The 21,919-nt window shown below is 39.0% G+C and overlaps 1 protein-coding gene across 1 annotated transcript in view; it reads right to left on the bottom strand.

The window, feature by feature from the left end:
- Positions 1–1,653: 1,653 nt before the first annotated feature.
- LOC126187297 (F-box/WD repeat-containing protein 7) overlaps positions 1,654–21,919 on the bottom strand; it is a 143,656-nt gene continuing 123,390 nt past the window's right edge. Inside the window, exon 12 of the mRNA XM_049928285.1 lies at positions 1,654–3,590. Within this exon, the coding sequence (XP_049784242.1) occupies positions 3,424–3,590 (167 nt within the window). The 3' untranslated portion in view covers positions 1,654–3,423. The remainder of the gene's footprint in view (positions 3,591–21,919) is intronic.

Raw genomic sequence — 21,919 nt, 5'->3', positions numbered from 1 at the left:
ATTACCGTATTTACTCGAATCTAAGCCGCACTTTTTTTTTTCGGTTTTTGTAATCCAAAAAACCGCCTGCAGCTTAGAATCGAGTGCAAAGCAAGCGGAAGTTCTTAAAAATGTCGGTGGGTGCCGCCACAACTTAGTTCTGCCGTCGAATATATGTAGCGCTACACAGGCATGCTTTTTAGGGTGCTGTATGTAGGCACAAAGATAAATACTGGCTCCAAAACCTCTGCGTCAGTAAATAAATTAAAAAAAAAAAAAGGTGGAAGACAAGCTTTTTTCTCCGTGCCGAGTTTCGACCACTGCATTTTCATACATTATCCAACGAAGTAAATACAAATTCCGTATTGTTCATCTTCGAATGTAGCAACATTTCAATGAACTACAAAAACCCAACTGGCAAGAATGTTTAGGATGTTTGTCAATATGGCCAACTCTATGTTCTGAACTTTTTCCTATCTGTGAGAAGATATGGTTGCTAATAGGAACTTTTATAAATTGTGAATCACATGCAGTATTCTCGTCACCATAAGAATAATACGAATATACACATTTTGCCATGTATTGTTTCGTGTTTGCTGCTATCTCATTTAAATCCTGTCTGCGGAATAAACCACAAAACTAGAGTGAGACAACAGCAAACGCGGAAGAATATACATATACAACAAGTAGCAGTCTCTTGCCATTGTTTCGCTAATGAGACGATTCCTCTCTCTCTTTTTTTTTTATTTGTAAGCGGCGGTAGCGTGCACAGCAAGCCATGCCGCGATTGGCGACAGGCCATAAACATGCAGTATCAGAGTACGACAAACAATGCACGACACAGTACAGTAATGCATATTCAGCGTAGAGTGACGTAAACACCTATAACTAAGAAAACTGCGCTTATCAGATCAAAGAAAAATAAGCAATCAATTCAAACCAGACGAAGCACGTGAAAAAGGAAGGGTACCCATATAAATACGGACGGAGCGCCTGACGCATAGCAATGGCTACCTGGTAAAGCTTAACTGCTAAGCTTACGACTCGAACCAAACTACTGTAGCTGTATCGTCGTTCATTCGACCTAAATTGTCTCATATTACAGTGGACCAACTTTGTTTCGATTTGGAGATGCGGCCTAAAACTTTTCTCTCCCCTTGAATTTCGAGTCTCAAATTTCAGGTGCGGCTTAGATTCGGGAAATTTTTTTTCCCTTGATTTCGAGTCATTTTTCAGGTGCGGCTTAGATTCGAGTGCGGCTTAGACTCAAGTAAATACGGTACCACCTTCATATGGATGTGCTTTTTTTTCCTTTCTTTCTTTTTGCAAACATCGATTTACGATCATTTGCTGAATGATTACAGCAAATGCATTATTCTCTTAATGAGGAACCTTAATGTGCAGCAGATAATTAATATAATGAAACATTCTATTAAAACACTGACTACTCCTGTAAAGCATTCAGCTGAGCTATTGTCTACAAATGATGTTACTAAATAATGTGTTTCTTGTGGGTACAATGAATAAAACAATAAAGATATTACTGCGTGTTACCAGAGTTTTTACAGAAACATTATTTTGTCATCCTGATAATTTGCACTACTACTGACTGATCGCCAACACAGTTTTTTTTTTCTTGCTAAATAAATAGTGACTCTTCCAACACTGCTAGAATACTTTTTAACAAAAGATTTAATTACAGCACATAAGTACAGTTCAGTCATTTAAAAATGTACAATAACTATGAATTTAATAGCTGCAAATAAATAAAGGTCACTTTCATCATCTTGGAAATTGCACATTAACGTATCTGATCATAAATTATGTAGGTGTTCTCAACCCAAGAAATTTCCCTTGCCACTCATGTTTCTCTCTTCTCTTTGGAGATTGTGGTAATGAATTGAAACAACTATGCGACATAATGTGGTGTTCATGTTGCACTAGTAAACAATTTATTACATGTATATTACATAACATTTTACAAAAAGGTGATTTTGAGCAATGTTTCTCATGTGTACTCATGATACAAAAGATATACTAGAATCTGACAAGAAATGTATTACAAGAGGGGTAAAAAAAGGGAAGGAAAAAAGAAATCATGAGTATTAAATACATCTTACAATGTCAGAAATAAACAAGAGATTTAAAAGTTATCTTCCTCAATTTTCCCTCACTTATTGTTACACATTCGATGTAAAATATGCAGATCTTACAGTATATGTTTTCATGCACCACTTCACAGCATTATGCAAAACAGGCTTCTTGCTTCAGCATATAGCTTTATAATTTTCAACAAGTGAGTAAAAAACAACCAACAGTTAACTTTCTGACTGTTATATTTACAGTTGATTTACAAGTAACTAAAAAATTTTTTTTTTTTTACAAATAATTTGGTCTTAAAATAGTTAATGGCAACGTATTACTCCTGAAGATTTCTGTAAAGGTTTTTTTCAACTGAACTGACCAGTTGCTGGCAGCCTCAATATGTAAATTTTACCCAGATTAGTGAATTACACTGATGGAACAGTTTATTAACAAAACTAACAAAATTTCATTTCTATTGCAGTTACTTACAATAAACTTCTGTTCCCTGGTAACCTCTGGGAGCAGCTGCAAAGTACAGTGCCAAAATCAAATTTAAAATTTTCTAAAGTGTCCTGCACTTGATTTAAAAGAAATGCCTCCACAAAGCCTGGAACTCCAGGTATCAAAATTTTAGTATCACATGATACATTAAGATACCACATACTGATCAGTACATTTTGTTCTAATCACTTAAGTCATTAAATTAGGTTTTAAAATTCTGAAAGCTTTCGGTAAGTACAGCAAATAACTATCTTGCAGACCTGGAATTACAAGAACATTGGCAGAGCATGAGAAATTAAGACATCATCTTCCTGTCATTCCTCTGTCCCTGCCCCTGCCCCATTTTAAGGATGGACACACACACACACACACACACACACACACACACACACACACACACACGGAGAGGGGAAGATGGAAGTGCAATTTGGAACCACTTGTGAAACTTCAACACACAGATTTGTACATTCCAATATCTGAAAGAAATTAAAAGGTACATTATTTCTTAGGTTCTGCAAGAAGGTATCTGTTGTAAACGAAATTTAAAAAATTCAAAATAGACATATCAAAATGAGGATACAGAAATATACACTGGCAGAAGGTACTGCAAAGAATGAAAAAAGTGCTTCACAACAGTTGACAACTCATTAAAATAAATACTTGTGTCGTATTTTCTGCTTAAAATGAAAGCTGGTTATCAGAAAAAAGTCTGATAACACATGAATTGTCCCTGTGAGATGAAGATGCATTATGCACAGTGGGCAAATTATGAGCTCATTTCAGTCGACACTACCCACTGTGAATGCCAATGTATATAGATCCTCCAACAGCTCATCATGGACTGGAGCTCATGAATATTCATTGCTTGGGGTCCACATCAAAATCTAACACAAGCAGTTTTGTTTCTTCAGTACCATTTCGACTACCAACAGCACACACAAGTTTAGTCTCATTTGCCCGAATTCGCCACACAACGCCACCACTGCCTCCACTCTCCAGTGCAACGAGATTACGGATAAACTCACCTAAAACAAAAACCAAATATCACATGTCATTGCACAAATTTCATTTATTTCTCATTTATAACCAGCAATACTCAACAGTTGAAACGATTCTTATTAGTTGTGACAAATATAAGAACATAATATTGTCAAGTAACTAAAATTATACTGTTTAGCAAATCCACTGTAGCCTTGTTTAGGACGGCAAAAGTGCAAACTGAAAGGAAATGAAAATGGAGAAAAATAGTAATTCCAAGCTGAAGGCCACAATCCTTTAGGATTAGATAACCACCCACCCACTGTCAGACCAGAATACAACAGAGATTCTATGAAAACATCCTGGAAATCCTAATTAGGTTTGGCTAAACTTAAAAGTTACTTAATTATATACCAGGAAATAATTTCTAACTAATTTTTTCCAACCAGCAGCAACACCCAACAACCACCCAGCAACTGTACTCTTTCAGTCTGAATTTTTAGACTTTAAAATCCTGCAGCCTTGCAAAATACACTTGTGCCAGCTCAGAAACACTCTTCCATCAACCAGCTTAGTCAACCAAGTAAACAGGTATAGTACAAAAAAAATTCATTCCAAGACTGTATTCACGAACAGTTTCACAAGTATCACTTAAAAATTGCAGTTAAATAAATAGTCATTAACATGAAATCTGACAAGGACAACACAGACTCATACTAACCGTAGTCCTATGCTCTCTGAACTGACTCCAACAGTCAGTCATTTATGGGAACTCATTTTAATATGGAATCTGATCCACACACACAAAAACAGTTTAATCTTGAATGAAATTTTCATTCTGCAGTGGAGTGAGTGCTGATATGAAACTTCCTGGCAGATTAAAATTGTGTGCTGGACTGAGACTCGAACCCGGGACCTTTGACTTTCATGAGCAACTGCTCTGCTGACTGAGTTACCTAAGCACGACTCATGCCCCGTTCTCACAGCTTTAATTCTGCCAGTACCTCATCTCTTACCTTCCAATCCTGTATTCGCAGTATCTATGGAAATGATATGTCAGAGCCGTAGCAATTGCATAAATTCCTCACTCACTTTCTTCCAACTTTCCTGTCCAAAAGATAAGAGTATGCAGTACTTGATGGGAAGTCATTTAGTGAAACAGAAGTTATATCTAAGGTTCTCCAAGGAAGTGTTATAGGCACTTTGTTGTTGTTACCTATATAAATGATTTAAGAGATGATCTACCGTATTTACTCGAATCTAAGCCGCACTTTTTTTCCGGTTTTTGTAATCCAAAAAACCGCCTGCGGCTTAGAATCGAGTGCAAAGCAAGCGGAAGTTCTTAAAAATGTCGGTGGGTGCCGCCACAACTTAGTTCTGCCGTCGAATATATGTAGCGCTACACAGGCATGCTTTTTAGGGTGCTGTTTGTAGGCACAAAGATAAATACTGGCGCCAAAACCTCTGCGTCAGTAAATAAATTAAAAAAAAAAAAGGTGGAAGACAAGCTTTTTTTCTCCGCGCCGAGTTTCGACCACTGCATTTTCATACATTATCCAACGAAGTAAATACTAATTCCGTATTGTTCATCTTCGAATGTAGCAGCATTTCAATGTACTACGAAAACCTGACTGGCAAGAATGTTTAGGATGTTTGTCAATATGGCCAAAAAACTCTACGTTCTGAATTTTTTCCTATCTGTGAAAAGAGATGGTTGCTAATACGAACTTTTATAAATTGTGAATCACATGCAGTATTCTCGTCACCATAAGATTAATACGAATATAAACATTTTGTCATGTATTGTTTCGTGTTTGCTACTATCTCATTTAAATCCTGTCTGCGTAATAAACCACAAAACTAGAGTGAGACAACAGCAAACGCGGAAGAATATACATATCATGTCATGTGTATATTCGTATTATTCTTATGCTAAACAGTGATACAGTCAGAAATGAAGCGAGGCAATTGCCTAGATTTTTAAATCTAAGATGACTAATTTCTGTGCAGAATGTAATGTACTAAAGAGGCGCCTGCAAAGATTTTCAAACGGAGAAAAATTTTCGCTAATCTCTCGTTCAGAACATCATCTATCATACGCAGTCTATTATTTGGTTCTTGTTAATCATTATCAAAGAAAGCAGCAGTGTAAGTAACAACAAGTTGCAGTCTCTTGCCATTGTTTCGCTAATGAGACGATTCCTCTCTCTCTCGTTTTCTTTTTTTTTATTTGTAAGCTGCGGTAGCGCGCTCAAAAGCAAGCCATGCCGCGATCGGCGACAGGCCGTAAATACGCAGTATCAGAGTACGACAAACAATGCATGACACAGTACAGTAATGCATTTTCAGCGTAGAGTGACGTAAACACCTATAACTAAGAAAACTGCGCTTATCAGATCAAAGAAAAATAAGCAATCAATTCAAACCAGACGAAGCACGTGAAAAAGGAAGGGTACCCGTATAAATACGGACGGAGCGCCTGATGCATAGCAATGGCAAAGCTTAACTGCTAAGCTTACGACTCTAACCAAACTACTGTAGCTGTATCGTCATTCATTCGACCTAAATTGTCTCATATTACAGTGGACCAACTTTTTTTCGATTTGGAGATGCTGCCTAAAACTTTTCTCTCCCCTTGAATTTCAAGTCTCAAATTTCAGCTGCGGCTTAGATTCGGGAAATTTTTTTTCCTTGATTTCGAGTCTCATTTTTCAGGTGCGGCTTAGATTCGAGTGCGGCTTAGACTCGAGTAAATACGGTAAGCAGCTATTTTATATTGTTTTAGATGACACCATTATTTATCACCTAGTGAAGTTGTTAGACAATCAACCTGGACTTCCCATTGTTTGAAATCTCAAAATTATTCAGAGACGATATCTGCGTGGTGCAAGAAGTGGCAAATGACTCTTGACAATAAAAAGTGTGAAATCTTCAACATGCATATTAAAAATTGTTTAATTTTGGTTACATGAAGAATTACATAAATTTAGAAATTCTCAATTACAGTTAAGAACAATTTAAATTTGAACCATCATATACAAAATTTTGTGGGAAAGACAAACCAGTGACTGAGTTTTACTGGCACAGCAGCTGATGGCACAATAAACCTACTTAAGAGTGCCTACACTACATTTCTCTGTCCTGTTCTGAAGTACTGTTCATAGGTATGGGACCCTTACCGAATGGGAGTGATGGAGAACCGAAAAAGTTTGAAGATAAGCCTGTTTTATGTTATCACAGATATGATAAGTGAGTTAGGGAGGCATTTATAAAAACAAAGTCTTTTGGCAGATGATGTCATTTCACGAAATTTCAATCACAAACTTTCTCCCCCAAATGCCAAAATATTTTGATGATCCCTTCCACTCAACTCAGAACCGAGGTGGTCACATCCAGTTCTGGGACAACTCTGCGGAGTGTTAGCTTTGTTGAATTTCCACGAGAAAAGCACTTGTAGTAGAGCAAACTTAAAGATCTTGATTTGACTGATGCTTTGCATAACAATTACTGTCTTTTGCCAGTTATGAAGATTGGAATTCAAATTGATTTCATTCATCATACGGATATGAATAAATGACCTACAGTTTTCAGTTTTGTTTCTGGTTATTCATACACCAATGGGCCAAAACATTATGACTACCTGCTAAATTTTATTTTGGTCCATGTCTGAAAAACAATACAGCAGGGATTCTGCATGTCATGGATTTGACGAGTTCTTGGTAGGTTTCTGGAGGTATGTGACATCAGATGTCTATGCACAGGTCATCTAATTCCATGAATAATGGGCCGGTGGTTCGTGTGTACGAAGCTGACACCGGAAAGCATCTCATGCGTGTGTTCCACTGTATTCTGGTGACGTGAATCTGGTGTCCAAGACATTACCATGGCATCTCTATCATATCCATAAATTACTGTAGAAAGATTCTGGTCTGGTGACATTGCAAGTTGTCCTGCTGGAAAATGTCATCACCATTGGGGTTGATGTCAAGGATGAAGGGATACAGATTGTCTGCAATAATGTTCATCTTGCCCACAGCTGTTATATTGCCTTTGACTAATACCACAGATGAATGTCTCCCAGATTATAATACTGTCACCACTGGCCTGTGCCTGTAGTGTGGGGCACATTTCGAGCAGCTGATGGATGATGGCATATCCAGACACAACCCACAACCTGCGTAACAAGATATGTTATTCATCCAACAAGGGAGCACATCTCCACTGACACATGGTTCAATCTCGATTCCATACCCATTACAATCATCACACATGATGTCGTTGGGCCAATATGGGAATACAGAGGCCCACTGCGGCAGAGTGCCATGTTCAACAACATGCGCTAAATGGTGTTCTCTGAAACCCTTGGGCCTGCATCAGTACTGTACTTTGTAGTCAGACTTGCCCTGCCCTACTTTACAGAGCACGAAAACCTCCAACCACAATTTGTGGTGAAACGTCGATGTCCAATAACTTATCGGATATTCGTGGTTTCACTGTCCTTCGACCACTATCTGTAAATGCTCATACCAACAGCACATGAACAGCTTCATTGTTTCTGAGATGTTCATTCCCAAGCACTGGGCCACACAATATGGTTATGACAGTAGATTTCCTCATCCTGTCCATATCATAGCTAGTGTGATTTAGCTAGTGTGATTCACATTTATATCAGCTCCACTTTCTATACTGACTGCATCATGTTGCTTCAGAGACACCAGGTAGCATACAACCCCATGATTGACAGTGGTCATAATATTTTGTTTCATCAGTGTATATCACACATTATGAACATTGTTCAAGCTTTCACAGCAAATCTGTATCACTGCTTTTGGTCATAGGATTGCACCAGTGACTGATGAGATCATGAACATTCATAACCATGTTAAAACTGCATGCCATACACGGACTTGAAACTAATTAAATTCTGTTTGCAGCCAGTGTATTAATAAATACTTTATTTGAATATATTTCACAACCTGACTCAGAACTTCAGAACAACGTCTCTTCCCATACCTTTGAACCATCACAGAATTCTCTCTAAATAGTATGGAAGTAGCATCCCAGAATTTGAATATAGTGAGAAGATTGATGTGACCACAGCCTAATGAACATTACTGAGATGAAACGTTAAGAAACGATAATACATCAAGTTGCAGTCATGCACAACAAAAAAAATAGTTACACATTTAGCTTTTGGACAAACCTTTCAGAAAACACACACACACACACACACACACACACAAGCAACCACATCTCATGCACACATGACTGCTATCTTTGGCAGTTCAGACTGGAATGTAACTGGCACATTGAACGGAAGCAGCAATTTGAAGTGACAGGAAGCAAAAGGGATAGCAGCATATGGCTAAATGGAGGGAAGAATGCTGCCCGTTGGAGTGTGCAGGGAATAGATTCTCCAACAGGCACACAGTTGGGAGTCTTTGGGGCAGGGAGAAGGGGGGAAGGGTGGGGAGCGGCAAAAAATGAGAGGAACGAAGAAGGGGAGAGAGTGTTCTGTGTGTTGGCAGATAGCAGCACACAAAGAGGGAGTGGAGAATGGAATAGGGAAGAGGTGATTGGGGGGGGGGGGGGCAGAAACTGATGGGTAGAGGGGGTGTGAGGACAGTAGCTTACCATAGATTGAGGCCAGGATAATTTCGCACTCTTTTGTAACTGGTTCTTGGGGGTGGGGAGGATTGTGGTGTGTGGGGGAAATGGCACAGGAGATCTGTCTGCGGACTATCTCAAGGGGATGGTGGTTGTCTGTGGAGGTCTTTGTGAGATCCTCAGCATACTGGGCAGAGGAATTCTTGTCACTGCAGATACGTCATCACCAGGTGTCCAGGCTGTATGGCAGGGATTGTTTGGTGTGTAAGAAATGACAGCTGTTAAAATGCACGTGAAGTTGGTGTTTGGTGGGTTTAAGAGGTGTGAATTGAGCCATTAGAGAGGAGGTGGTCAGTGTCTTGGAAGGTGGCACACTGGAATGAGGTTCAAAAATGGCTCTAAGCACTACGGGACTTACCATCTGAGGTCATCAGTCCCCCAGACTTAGAACTACTTAAACCAAACTAACCTAAGGACATCAGACACATCCATGCCCAAGGCAGGATTCGAACCTGTGACCATAGCAGCAGCACTGTCCCGGACTGAAGCACCTAGAACCGCTCGGCCACAGCAGCTGCCTACTGGGTTGGGAAGATCAGGTGAAGAGAAAGGGTGGGGTGATGTTGAGGTTGTGAAGAAATGAGGATAGGGTGTCTTGGCCCAGAGTCCAGATCATGAGGATATCATGAATGAACCAGAACCAGACCAGACCAGGGATTTGGAGTTTTGGGAGGCTAGAAAGGTCTCCTCTAGATGGCTCAGAAACAGATTGGCATACGAATGTGCCATATAGGTGTCCATGCCGATGGATTTGTTTGTAAACCCTCCCCTCAAAGGAATAACAGTTTTGAGTTAGGATAAAGTTAGTAAGGTGTATGAGAAGTGAAGTAATGGGTTTTGAGTCTGAAGTAGAGTGTGGATCTAGGAGCTTAAGGGGTGGGGATGGTGGAGGGTTGGAGAAGAAGTGGTTGGTATCTTTGCCGTGGGAGGCTACATTACGGGTAGTTGGTGGAGGTGCTGCTCAATGATGGCTGCAATTCTTTCAGTGGGGGCACAATAACCAGCTAGAATGATGTGTCCTGTATTGTTGGATTTATGGATTTTGGGGAGCATGTAGAAATAGAAAGTGGTTGTGTGGGGTGTCATAGTGTGCAGAGGGAAACAGATTCAAGAGTGAGGATCTGGGAAGGGCTAAGGCTTTAAGCAGGGACTGGAGGCTATCCTCTACTTCTGGGACAGAATCTGTTTCGAGGGATTGGTGGCAAAGAAATGTTTTCATTGCAGGGATCAGAAGGAGAGTAGGTCTTTGACAAGTGAAACTTGGTTAAATTTGTGTGTCAGGCTAAAGGTCACGCCTTTGGATATGACTGAAACTTCTATGGGGGCTGATGGTTTCGGTGAAAAGTTTAACAACAGTATTGTGTGGATGCTTAGGCTCTGGATTTGGTAGGGTGTTGGCAAGGAGTGTTTTTTTTTTTTTTTTTTTTTGGGGGGGGGGGGGGGGGCAAGTTGGCTGTGGGTAGGATACGGGTTGGAGAGCCATGTCCCAAGGCAGCAGTAGGATGTCATTAGGTTGGATTACTTACGGAGGTGGTATCTGGAATGCTCCTGCAGGTGCTGGAGACCAAGCACCAATTTCGGAGACATGAGGTATGTAGCAAGTATTGCACAGTAGATTATCTTGTGGAGGCAGCAGAGGTGGATCTGGGATGCCTGTGCTATGAAGATGTCTCTTTGCAGTACCAGGTTTATGTGGTCCGGGGACGAGCAGAATCTCAAAAGTTGGGGTAGGATCCAGAGAAAGGAATTTTTATGGTTAGGTTGTTGGGCAGATTCCCCCACCCTACAGCCTCCAACACTGCACCTGATCCCCTTGCCTTTAGCTACTGTCGTCTGATCTCCGTTTCCTCCCAAACTTGCTTTTGGTCCCACTTTTCATTTACGCACAATTTTTCGGTGATTTAGCACTTATGTCTCTTTCTAATACAGTTTCATAATATTATTATTATTATTTATTTGTGAATTGACCACTTAGGATCATGCTACAATTTCATTTCTTCTTTGTCTGAAGTTTCCTCTTTCTCCAGTACTCCTTCACATAGACGCTGTGCTCTTGTTTCCGTTCATCCATTCAACATCTTCCAGTCTTCTTAGTTCTTTCGTCTTGAAATCCTTCCAAATTTTGAATCATGGTCTGAAATGTACCCCTATTTAACATCTGAACTTCCTGAATGTTGAACCTTTGCAGATCCTTAAGAGCTTCCTTAATACATGTTGTTGACCTTTTTCACCACAGATAGTCAAATATCCTTCTGGTTAGTCTGGTTTTGTCCATTCTGTACAGGTGTCTTAGAAATGATAACCTCTTTTTCATATTATTATTATTATTATTATTATTTTCTTTCCTTTCTCAGATGTTATGTCTGGTTAAAAATGGAAAGTGACGCGGACCTTGATCAAGAGTGACTTTCTTTTAACTGTATGGTATAAGTTACATTGCATTTAGGAACTTTTGGGTAATTGAACATGTATCAATAATTACATATATCTGTAGTTGTATATGTATGTTTGGATGTAGCTGTATTGCGTTGATGTACCGGTGGATATTGTGTGGTATGACTCCTGTAGTTGATAGTGTAATTGGTATAATATCAACTTTATCCTGATGCCACATGTCCTTGACTTCCTCAGCCAGTTGGATGTATTTTTCAATTTTCTCTCCTGTTATCTTCTGTATATTTGTTGTATTGGGTATGGATATTTCGATTAGTTGTTTTAATTCCTTCTTTTTGTCGGTGATTATGATGTCAGGTTTGTTATGTGGTGTTATATCTGTTCTAATGGTTCTGTTCCAGTATAATTTGTATTCATCATTCTCCAGTACATTTTGTGGTGCATACTTGTATGTGGGAACGTGTTGTTTTATTAGTTTATGTTGCAAGGCAAGCTGTTGATGTATTATTTTTGCTACATTGTCATGTCTTCTGGGGTATTCTGTATTTGCTAGTATTGTACATACGCTTGTGATGTGATCTACTGTTTCTATTTGTTGTTTGCAAAGTTTGCATTTATCTGTTGTGGTATTGGGATCTTTAATAATATGCTTGCTGTAATATCTGGTGTTTATTGTTTGATCCTGTATTGCAATCATGAATCCTTCCGTCTCACTGTATATATTGCCTTTTCTTAGCCATGTGTTGGATGCGTCTTGATCGATGTGTGGCTGTGTTAGATGATACGGGTGCTTGCCATGTAGTGTTTTCTTTTTCCAATTTACTTTCTTCGTATCTGTTGATGTTATGTGATCTAAAGGGTTGTAGAAGTGGTTATGAAATTGCAGTGGTGTAGCCGATGTATTTATATGAGTGATTGCTTTGTGTATTTTGCTAGTTTCTGCTCGTTCTATAAAGAATTTTCTTAAATTGTCTACCTGTCCATAATTTAGGTTTTTTATGTCGATAAATCCCCTTCCTCCTTCCTTTCTGCTTAATGTGAATCTTTCTGTTGCTGAATGTATGTGATGTATTCTATATTTGTGGCATTGTGATCGTGTAAGTGTATTGAGTGCTTCTAGGTCTGTGTTATTCCATTTCACTACTCCAAATGAGTAGGTCAATATTGATATAGCATAAGTATTTATAGCTTTTGTCTTGTTTCTTGCTGTCAATTATGTTTTCAGTATTTTTGTTAGTCTTTGTCTATATTTTTCTTTTAGTTCTTCTTTAATATTTGTTTATCTATTCCTATTTTTTGTCTGTATCCTAGATATTTATAGGCATCCGTTTTTTCCATCGCTTCTATGCAGTCGCTGTGGTTATCCAATATGTAATCTTCTTGTTTAGTGTGTTTTCCCTTGACAGTGCTATTTTTCTTACATTTGTCTGTTCCAAAAGCCATATTTATATCATTGCTGAACACTTCTGTTATCTTTAGTAATTGGTTGAGTTGTTGATTTGTTGCTGCCAGTAGTTTTAGATCATCCATGTATAGCAAATGTGTGATTTTGTGTGGGTATGTTCCAGTAATATTATATCCATAATTTGTATTATTTAGCATGTTGGATAGTGGGTTCAGAGCAAGGCAGAACCAGAAAGGACTTAATGAGTCTCCTTGGTATATTCCACGCTTAATCTGTATTGGCTGTGGTGTGATATTATTTGAATTTGTTGGGATATTAAGTGTGGTTTTCCAATTTTTCATTACTATGTTTAGGAACTGTATCAATTTAGGAGCTACTTTGTATATTTCCAATATTTGTAGTAACCATGAGTGGGGTACACTATCAAAAGCTTTTTGATAATCAATGTATGCATAGTGTAGCGACCTTTGTTTAGTTTTAGCTTGATATGTCACCTCTGCATCTATTATCAGTTGCTCTTTACATCCTCGTGCTCCTTTGCAGCAGCCTTTTTGTTCTTCATTTATAATTTTGTTGTGTGTTGTTGTGTCATTAATTTCTGTGTAATGACTGAAGTTAATATTTTGTATATTGTTGGTAGGCATGTTAGGGGACGATATTTTGCTGGGTTTGCTGTGTCTGCTTGATCTTTAGGTTTCAGATAAGTTATTCCTTGTGTAAGTGTATCAGGGACAGTGTATGGGTCTGCAATGTAACTGTTAAAAAATTTAGTTAGATGTGAATGTGTTGAGGTGAACTTCTTTAGCCAGAAATTTGCTATTTTATCTTTTCCAGGGGCTTTCCAATTGTGAGTAGAATTAATTGCTTGGGTGACTTCATGTTGCAAAATTATCACTTCAGGCATTTGTGGTATCATCTTGTATGTCTCTGTTTCTGCTTGTATCCACCGTGCATGCCTGTTATGTTGTACCGGGTTTGACCATATGTTACTCCAGAAGGGTTCCATGTCTGTTATGTCTGGTGGATTGTCTATTATTATTGTTATTACTACTACTACTACTACTACTACTATTCAACTTCATCATCTGATCTTGCAACTTCCTTTCAACACTGTCACATTACTTTTTTTCTGCTCTTATTTTTTATTCTCATATGCAGCTTCAGATTTTTAATCATGACCAATGAGCCATTGATTTCTTTTGGTTCTTCATTAGTACCATGGAAATTAACTCTTGTTTCCTTTAATACCCTTCCTGCAAGTGCTGTCTCTCTCAATCCATCATTCACACACACTTATTTCCCTCTAGCACCTACACAACCAATCTTTAGGCTTTTATTAGTTTTATTCTCTCATTCCACATGTGCCCAGCAGTCTCAAAAAATTATCTTGCATTGTTCTCGGACTGGAGTCATGCTCATTCCTGTTTTGATTACTGGTATGCATGTATTCCTCCTCACTCAAAATATTTTAACGTTCATTTATGATTATTTTCACTCATACATGAAACCAGGCAAGATTTGCATGAGTGTGTTCTTGTAACTTATGATTAATAAACGTAAATAAAGCAAAGTTACTTTTAAAGTGTCATCTTGATAGTTGAGAGAAAACTGTTCTATTTGGAAGTACAAAGTGGAGGAAGGGGGGGGGGGGGGGGCACATTGAAGAGATTAAGTAAATAGGACACCCAGAAACTAATGTCAAGGGAGATGACATGACAGGACAAAGAGAAATATAATAACCACCATAAGCTTTAAGTCAGAGACAAGAAACTGAAAGACTGAAAACGAGGTAGACATGTGAAAACAATGAGCAGTGTTATACTACTGACGGAGAAACACTAACTCAAATGCTGGCATTAGTGTTATATTTTCTCGTATACTGCCATTTGGTAAGTAGAACCCCATTTTCTGTGTGTTTGATATTAAAATCTCTTGGAATTTTAATGTTAACATTGAACACAATACTCTTGTTTAATTTGTTGATGTGGATGAACATGGCTGATTGCAAAAATGACCAACATACTGAAATAATGTAGACTCTATTCGGCATTATTTTATAAGGAAAATTTTGGTTGCTATAATAATGGATAAAAATAAAACTTTACTGGTATGCCTGGATAAAGAAAAAAATCATTAATGATGACTGACAAACATCCGAAATTTATTTGAAAGAAATCTGCTGAATGCAACAATCTTGGCATTGGCTGTGTTAGGTATAGTTGTACTACCTATTAAACAATGGAAAATTCAGGATGGAATGTAACAATGTTGTGAAAAGGAAAGCTGTTACTCACCATATAGCAGAGATGCTGAGTCGCAGATAGGCACAACAAAAATACTGTTATAAATATAGCTTCTGGCCAGTAATGCCTTTGTCAAATTAGACGACAAACACACACACACACACACACACACACACACACACACACACACACAAACTGCAGTCTCACCAACAAAGGCATTACTGGCCGAAAGCTATATTTGTTAGTCTTTTGTTGTGCCTATCTGGGACTCACCATCTCCGCTGTATGGTGAATAGCAACATTCCTTTTCACAATATTGTACAACCTAAAAGTGACATGAAAATTTGTGCCAGACTGGAACTCAAATCCAGATTTCTCACTATCATGAGCAGTTGCCTTAACCACTTTGGCTACCGGTGCATGCCTCCTGGACATTTACATGTCTCACTGTCTACACCCCCATACCATAGTCCCCTACACTGATCACTTAAAGCTTGCAGCTTTACTCTGTATTCCTACACCAATGAGAATGAAACTTTGTTGTCTTGTGCCCGCCCTGACATGCAATACTTGCCTCTCCGGATGAACAGATATTAACAATGACAGACAGCTGTCCAAACTTTATCTGACATAAATTTGCTGAATGCATGTATCTCGGCATCGGCTGTGTTACATATAGATGTATTAGTGACATATGATATAGGGCTGTATACAATATCGTCTAAAAGGTTTGGGTAATTCCAGGAGGTACGCACTGATAGCTGAAATGGTTAGCAGGAAATCCGGTTCGAGGCCCAGTTCCCCATAAATTTTCACACATCACACTTACACACAGCCAATGCAAATATATTTGCATTCAGCAGATTTATTTCAAATTAAAAATGAAAATACTGAAATTGAAATGGCATTTTTAAGATCTGAAATATATAAAAGCAGTGGTGCATAAGTTACAGTACTCCACTGCCTATTTTTAACTGATGGAGCTTATAACATTACATATGAGAGCCAAGAAATACATTACTGCCCCCATGTGACTTCATAATCACAGAAAGACAGAGATGAAAAATACCAATAGAAACATATTAATACTGTGATACGTGGTGAATTAATGTTTTCTGTTGTTCGGCATAAAAATATTTTATAATTCAAATCATAATAAAATTATTTGGTCAGAGACTTTTGCTAAAGATACAAAATGGAAACAAACACTATACACCTTTTGCTGTAAAACAAATGGTATGACATTTAATTTCTGCTTGCCCTTCTGTGGTGTCTTCTTGTCTGGCTGTTTCAGGATATGCAAATGTTTCTCTGTACCTTGTATTTATATAGACTACAGGCTTTTTTTTTAATGTGTCAGTTATATAAACATTTGTATCTTTCTTTTCAGAGGCTGTATAGAAAGACTGGTAGCAAATTTGAGGGTGTAACAACTGAACATGCTATGTATTCTTTTGTTTCCTATTCAGTATCACTAAGCAGAGCCACCCTGATTTCTAGTTGCTGATCATTTCTTTGGCAGTCCTTATATATGTAAGGACAATTATTGAACTACATGAAATAAAACCGTCAAATTCTGAACGGTTTGTGTTAGGACATTCAAACTGCACAGTTGGCTATGGAGCTTTATGGGAATTAGTATGTACATGCATGGTTTGGTTTAGTGACTAAGCCCACTTCCATTTGGATAGGTCTGACAATTAGCAAAATTGGTGCATTTGGGGGGACAGAGAATTCTCATTTCATGATCAAGAAGTGTCTCCACCCTTAAAGGGTGAAAGTGTGCTGTGCCTTGTCCAGTCACGAAATAATCGATGCAATGTTCCTTGATGGCACAGTGACTACCGAATGGTAAGTGAAGGTTTTGGATGATTTCATCCTCATTATCCAAAGTGACCCTGTTTTTGACAAGACGTGGTTAATGAAAGATAGAGCTTAACCCCATCGATGCAGGAGAGTATTTGACGTCCTGGAGGAGCACTTTGGGAACCGCATTCTGGCTCTGGGGTACCCAGCAGCCACTGGCATGGGACTTGATTGGCCAACATATTCTCCGGATCTGAACACATGTGACTCCTCCTTGCGGGGTTATATTAAAGACAAGGTGTACAACAATAAATCCAAAACCACTGTTAAGCTGAAAACAGCCTTTCAGGAGGTCATAAACTAGAACGATGTTCCAACACTTCACTTCAGAGGGTTACGCAGAATTTCACTATTCGTCTGTGCCACATCACTGTTGATGATGGCAGGCATATTGAACATGTCATAACCCAAATCCAAATATCTGTAGTGACGTTCACTTGCTGAATGAAGTATGTGCATGCTGTAGTTTGCAACTAACTTACATTTTTTCCATGTAGTTCAATAACTGTCACTTTGTACTTTTTACATGAGAATCTTGTTAGTCAATTGCCTTTGAACAATGGCACCAGCAGTCACTTCAGTGGCTTGCTGTATGAGCCTCACAATATTAATACATGATAAATTCATAATACTTAAATATATGGTTCATTTATTTTTTCACTCAGGTTTGTCATCTTTGAACGTTTCTCTCACCTGTCGTGGCGTTACATAATAATCAGTATTCTTATTTTCCATGATATACTGGGAAAATTTTTCATAATGAGAATGTCCCAGATCTTTCTCTCGTACTATAAATTCCACAGGGAAAAGTTTCAAGCTGTTAACAAGAAACTGCTGACCACAGAGGGGGGGGGGGGGGGGGGGCAGAGAGAGAGAGAGAGAGAGAGAGAGAGGAGCATGAACGAGAGAGAGAGAGAGAGAGAGAGAGAGGAGCATGAACAAGCAACTTGCAATGAGGTTTTGTGTGTTAATATCAATAATTATATAAATAATATAAATTATAAGTGGAGAATGTAGTCATGTTACTAATATTAACTGTTCCATAATAATACCTTCAGAAACAATGATGACTGGCTATATACACCTTTGAAATGCCAAGTGTAGTACAAGAGAAGTTCTCAGAATATTACATCTTTTTACAGTTCACACCTAATGTCCCTTCATAAATGTTACAGAAATAACAGTACACAACAAAAATTTTAAATTCATAAAAGAGATACGCAGTTGCAATTTGATCAGCAATTCAATTGTTTATAATATGAAAGGATTCACATTGCAGGTTTTATGCACATTTTATTTAATCCACTTTTCTGTAGTTCTGTAAATGGCATATGATACTGATTATGGTAATGAGACAGCTTTTCTCATCCGCTAACAATTTTATTTATACCATATTTTTTGTAACATCCATACAAGACATGGTGAGTAATACTCTCAAATTTAAATTTGGAGGTTGAATAATTATTTTCTGCTTTGAAGCTGATCAATGTGTTCAGCTATTTAACAGAAAAATGGCTGAGTGTAGCCCACAACTACAACAATCTGCCATTCTACGAGCTCATGGAGATGTGTGCACTGCTCAAAGTCTGCTCTAATTTGACAATAATGAACTACCCCAGCATTTGCTGTTACAGTTTCAGTATGCTACTTTTTTGCTTTCTAATAGTCATTATGTCCAGTTCCTTGCAACCCAATTTGTAAATTATTGTGTTAAATTAATATGAGCAACAAGTTATATACAATGGCAGTGAATGCACAGTTTCAGCTATGAGATGTGGTGTCAGTTGCACACTAGAGAGAATTTTACACATTTGTATAAATATGAAAAATCATCTCTAAACCTAAAGGTGAAAGTGCCATCTGATGAGGAAACTATGTTGAACAAAATTTAAATGTACTACAACTTCCTCTTTAAACATTACAACATATCGAATTCATGGGACATCCCACTGAATGCAGTGCATATGATGTTAGAATATGTATCCAAGGATATATGAGAGCAGTCGACAATGCGTTTGCAGTATAGACCCTTTTTTCTGTCAGAATTAGTAAAATAATGTAAGTCCAAAGTTCAAGCTTGCTCTTAGAGATTTTAAATGCATTCCAAGTGTCCCACTATATAAATACTAATGTAACTGAAACATCAGAATCTCAAACATCAGCCTGGTAGCCCTAAGAAATTAACAGATAAAGTAGCGCTGAACACTTAAGTAAGAATATCAGCAACAGAATTATCTATCTACGATGATGCCCTATAATTTTTTCTCAGAGTGTATTTATTTTTAAAGAGTTAAAATTTGGTGGCAATATCAATCAACATTTCTTTTGCATGTAGTATCTTCCTACATGGTCTCCATCACATTCCATTGCCTTAAGCCAGTGTTGTGTAAGAGTATGTATTCCCTGTTAGTAAAAGCTCTTGTCCTGTGCCTATAGCCATGATTTCACTGCATGTAATAATAATAATCATCATCATCATCATCATCATCATCATCAAAGTGTGTCCCCACGGAGAATCCCGAAGTAGCCCAAAAACTTTAATTCCAAGGCCATTAGGTCTGAGCTATAGGAGGGGTTAAGACAATGATGTTTAAGTCATCTCATTGAATCGGGTGTACTGCCGGTGGTCTGTGTTTTTCTAACACAATATTTTGACGTCGTACCTTGGCATCATCAGCATCAGGTGCTTCCTGTGACTGAACGACAAGCTGACCATGTCCTGTATTTATGTCTGGACAGTTCTGGTGTTCCCTACGCCGTCCACTCCAGCTGTGACTGTCGGTTGGTCGTCAGATGTTCCATCTTCCGTCTGCGCCCGCTCCTGCTGTTTTACCCAGTTGCAGCCATTTCGTGGCATTCCCTACTATGTCCGTGCCCACCAGGTGCATTCCTAGCACTGTTGACAGGCTGTGTTTGCTGTTGGTGACCGTTCTGACTTTCTCCACTGCCCCTGTCATTCTCCCGGTCTTTTGTTTTCTTCCATTGTTTCTGTAATAGGTCCAAAGCTGGGTTCCACACCATGCTGAGTTGGTATCCAGCTTCCCGGTTTATCAAATTCTCCGACATCTTGATTTCAATCGATTCAGTGATGACTCTGTCACCACATCCGCAACTTGTCAGACTTCGTGGAACGTCTCAAAAATCTACGAATCTCTAACAAAGACATCATGGTCAGGTTCGATATTATGTCTTTGTTCACTAGGATACCACTTCAAGACACACTCAATTTAATCAGTGAAAAATTTGATGGAGCTGTGTTGGACCTTTTCAAGCATATCTTAACATTGACCTATTTCCTATGTGAAGGCCAATTTTATGAACAGGCTGAAGGAGTGGTGATGGGTAGTCCCTTATCTCCGCTAGTGTCAAATCTGTTTGTGGAGAGATTCGAGGATGAGGTACTTACGACTGCTGCCTACAAGCCGACCTGTTTCTTTAGGTACATTGATGACATGTTTGTTATCTGGCCACATGGTCGGCAAAAATGGAACGAGTTTCTTGACCATCTGAACTCGAGGTAGCCCAGCATTAAGTTCACAATGAAACTAGAAAATAATGGTCGACTTTATTTCCTGGATGTCCTGGTGAAAAGGAAGACAAGACGGCACATTAGGCCATAGTATGTATAGAAAACCTACACACACCGACTTATACCTACAGGCTGACAGCTGCCATCATCCGGCACAGAAGAATGGGGCGCTGAGGACAAAACACTGTCCGACTCAAACAGCTTGACAGCAGAGTTAGAACACATGCAGCAAGTGTTTGCAGACAACGGATACTCATCAAGGGACATCTGCAAGGCGCCACGTCCCTCCAGATGACCTGGTACTGAGGGAGAAGAACAAGAAGAGGAGACGAGTAGGGTAGCCTTTGTACCATATGCAGGACCTATATCTGCTAAGATCAGCAGGATACTGAAAAAGCACAGTATCAAGAGTGTCTTCTGCCCACCAAACAAGATCAGCGTGCTTCTTGGAATGGTTAGAATGATCTGGGATTGAGGAAACCTGGTATGTCTTACATTGGCCAGACCACCAGCACCGTTGACATAAGATGTAAAGAGCACCAAAGGCATACCAGGCTACGGCAAGCCACTAAATCACCGATAGCACAACACTGCTTGGAACTTGACCACACCACGAATTATGATAACACCAGGATCTTATCTCAGTCCCTCTAATTTTGGGATAGCATCATCACTGAATCGATCGAAATCAAGATGACAGAGAACTTGAAAATCCAAGAAGCTGGATACCAACTCAGCATGGCGTGGAACCCGGATTTGGACCTATTACAAAAACAGTGGAAGAAAACACAAGACCAGGAGAATGAAAGGGGCACTGGAGAAAGTCGGATTGGTCACAGACAGCAAACGCAGCCTGTTGACAGTGCTAGGAACGCTCCTGGCGGGTGCAGACCTAATAGGGAACGCCATCGAAGGCTGCCACTGGGGAAAACAGCGGAAGCGGGCATGGACATAAGACGGAACATCTGGCGACCAACCAACACGCTTGCAGTGGGAGCAGATGGTGTAGGGAACGCCAGACACCATCCAGACACAAATACTGGACACAGTCAGCCAGTCATTCAGTAACAGGAAGCACCCTATGAAGACACCGAGGTACGTCATCTAAATATTGTGTTAGAAAAATGCAGACCACCGACAGTACACCTGATTGAACGAGATGTCACAAAATTGCCGGGAAAATCTATGACATGTCCAAGTTAATTTGGAAAAATGTTCCCATGTTCTTGCTCCATCAGTTTTAATGAAATAACTTTTCTTTGCACCTTGTGG

This window comes from Schistocerca cancellata, chromosome 5, assembly GCF_023864275.1.
Source record: "Schistocerca cancellata isolate TAMUIC-IGC-003103 chromosome 5, iqSchCanc2.1, whole genome shotgun sequence".
NCBI classification, from domain to species: Eukaryota; Metazoa; Arthropoda; class Insecta; order Orthoptera; family Acrididae; genus Schistocerca; species Schistocerca cancellata.
Note: the sequence above shows the minus strand (reverse complement) of the source record. Positions and strands in the feature narration are given on the sequence as shown.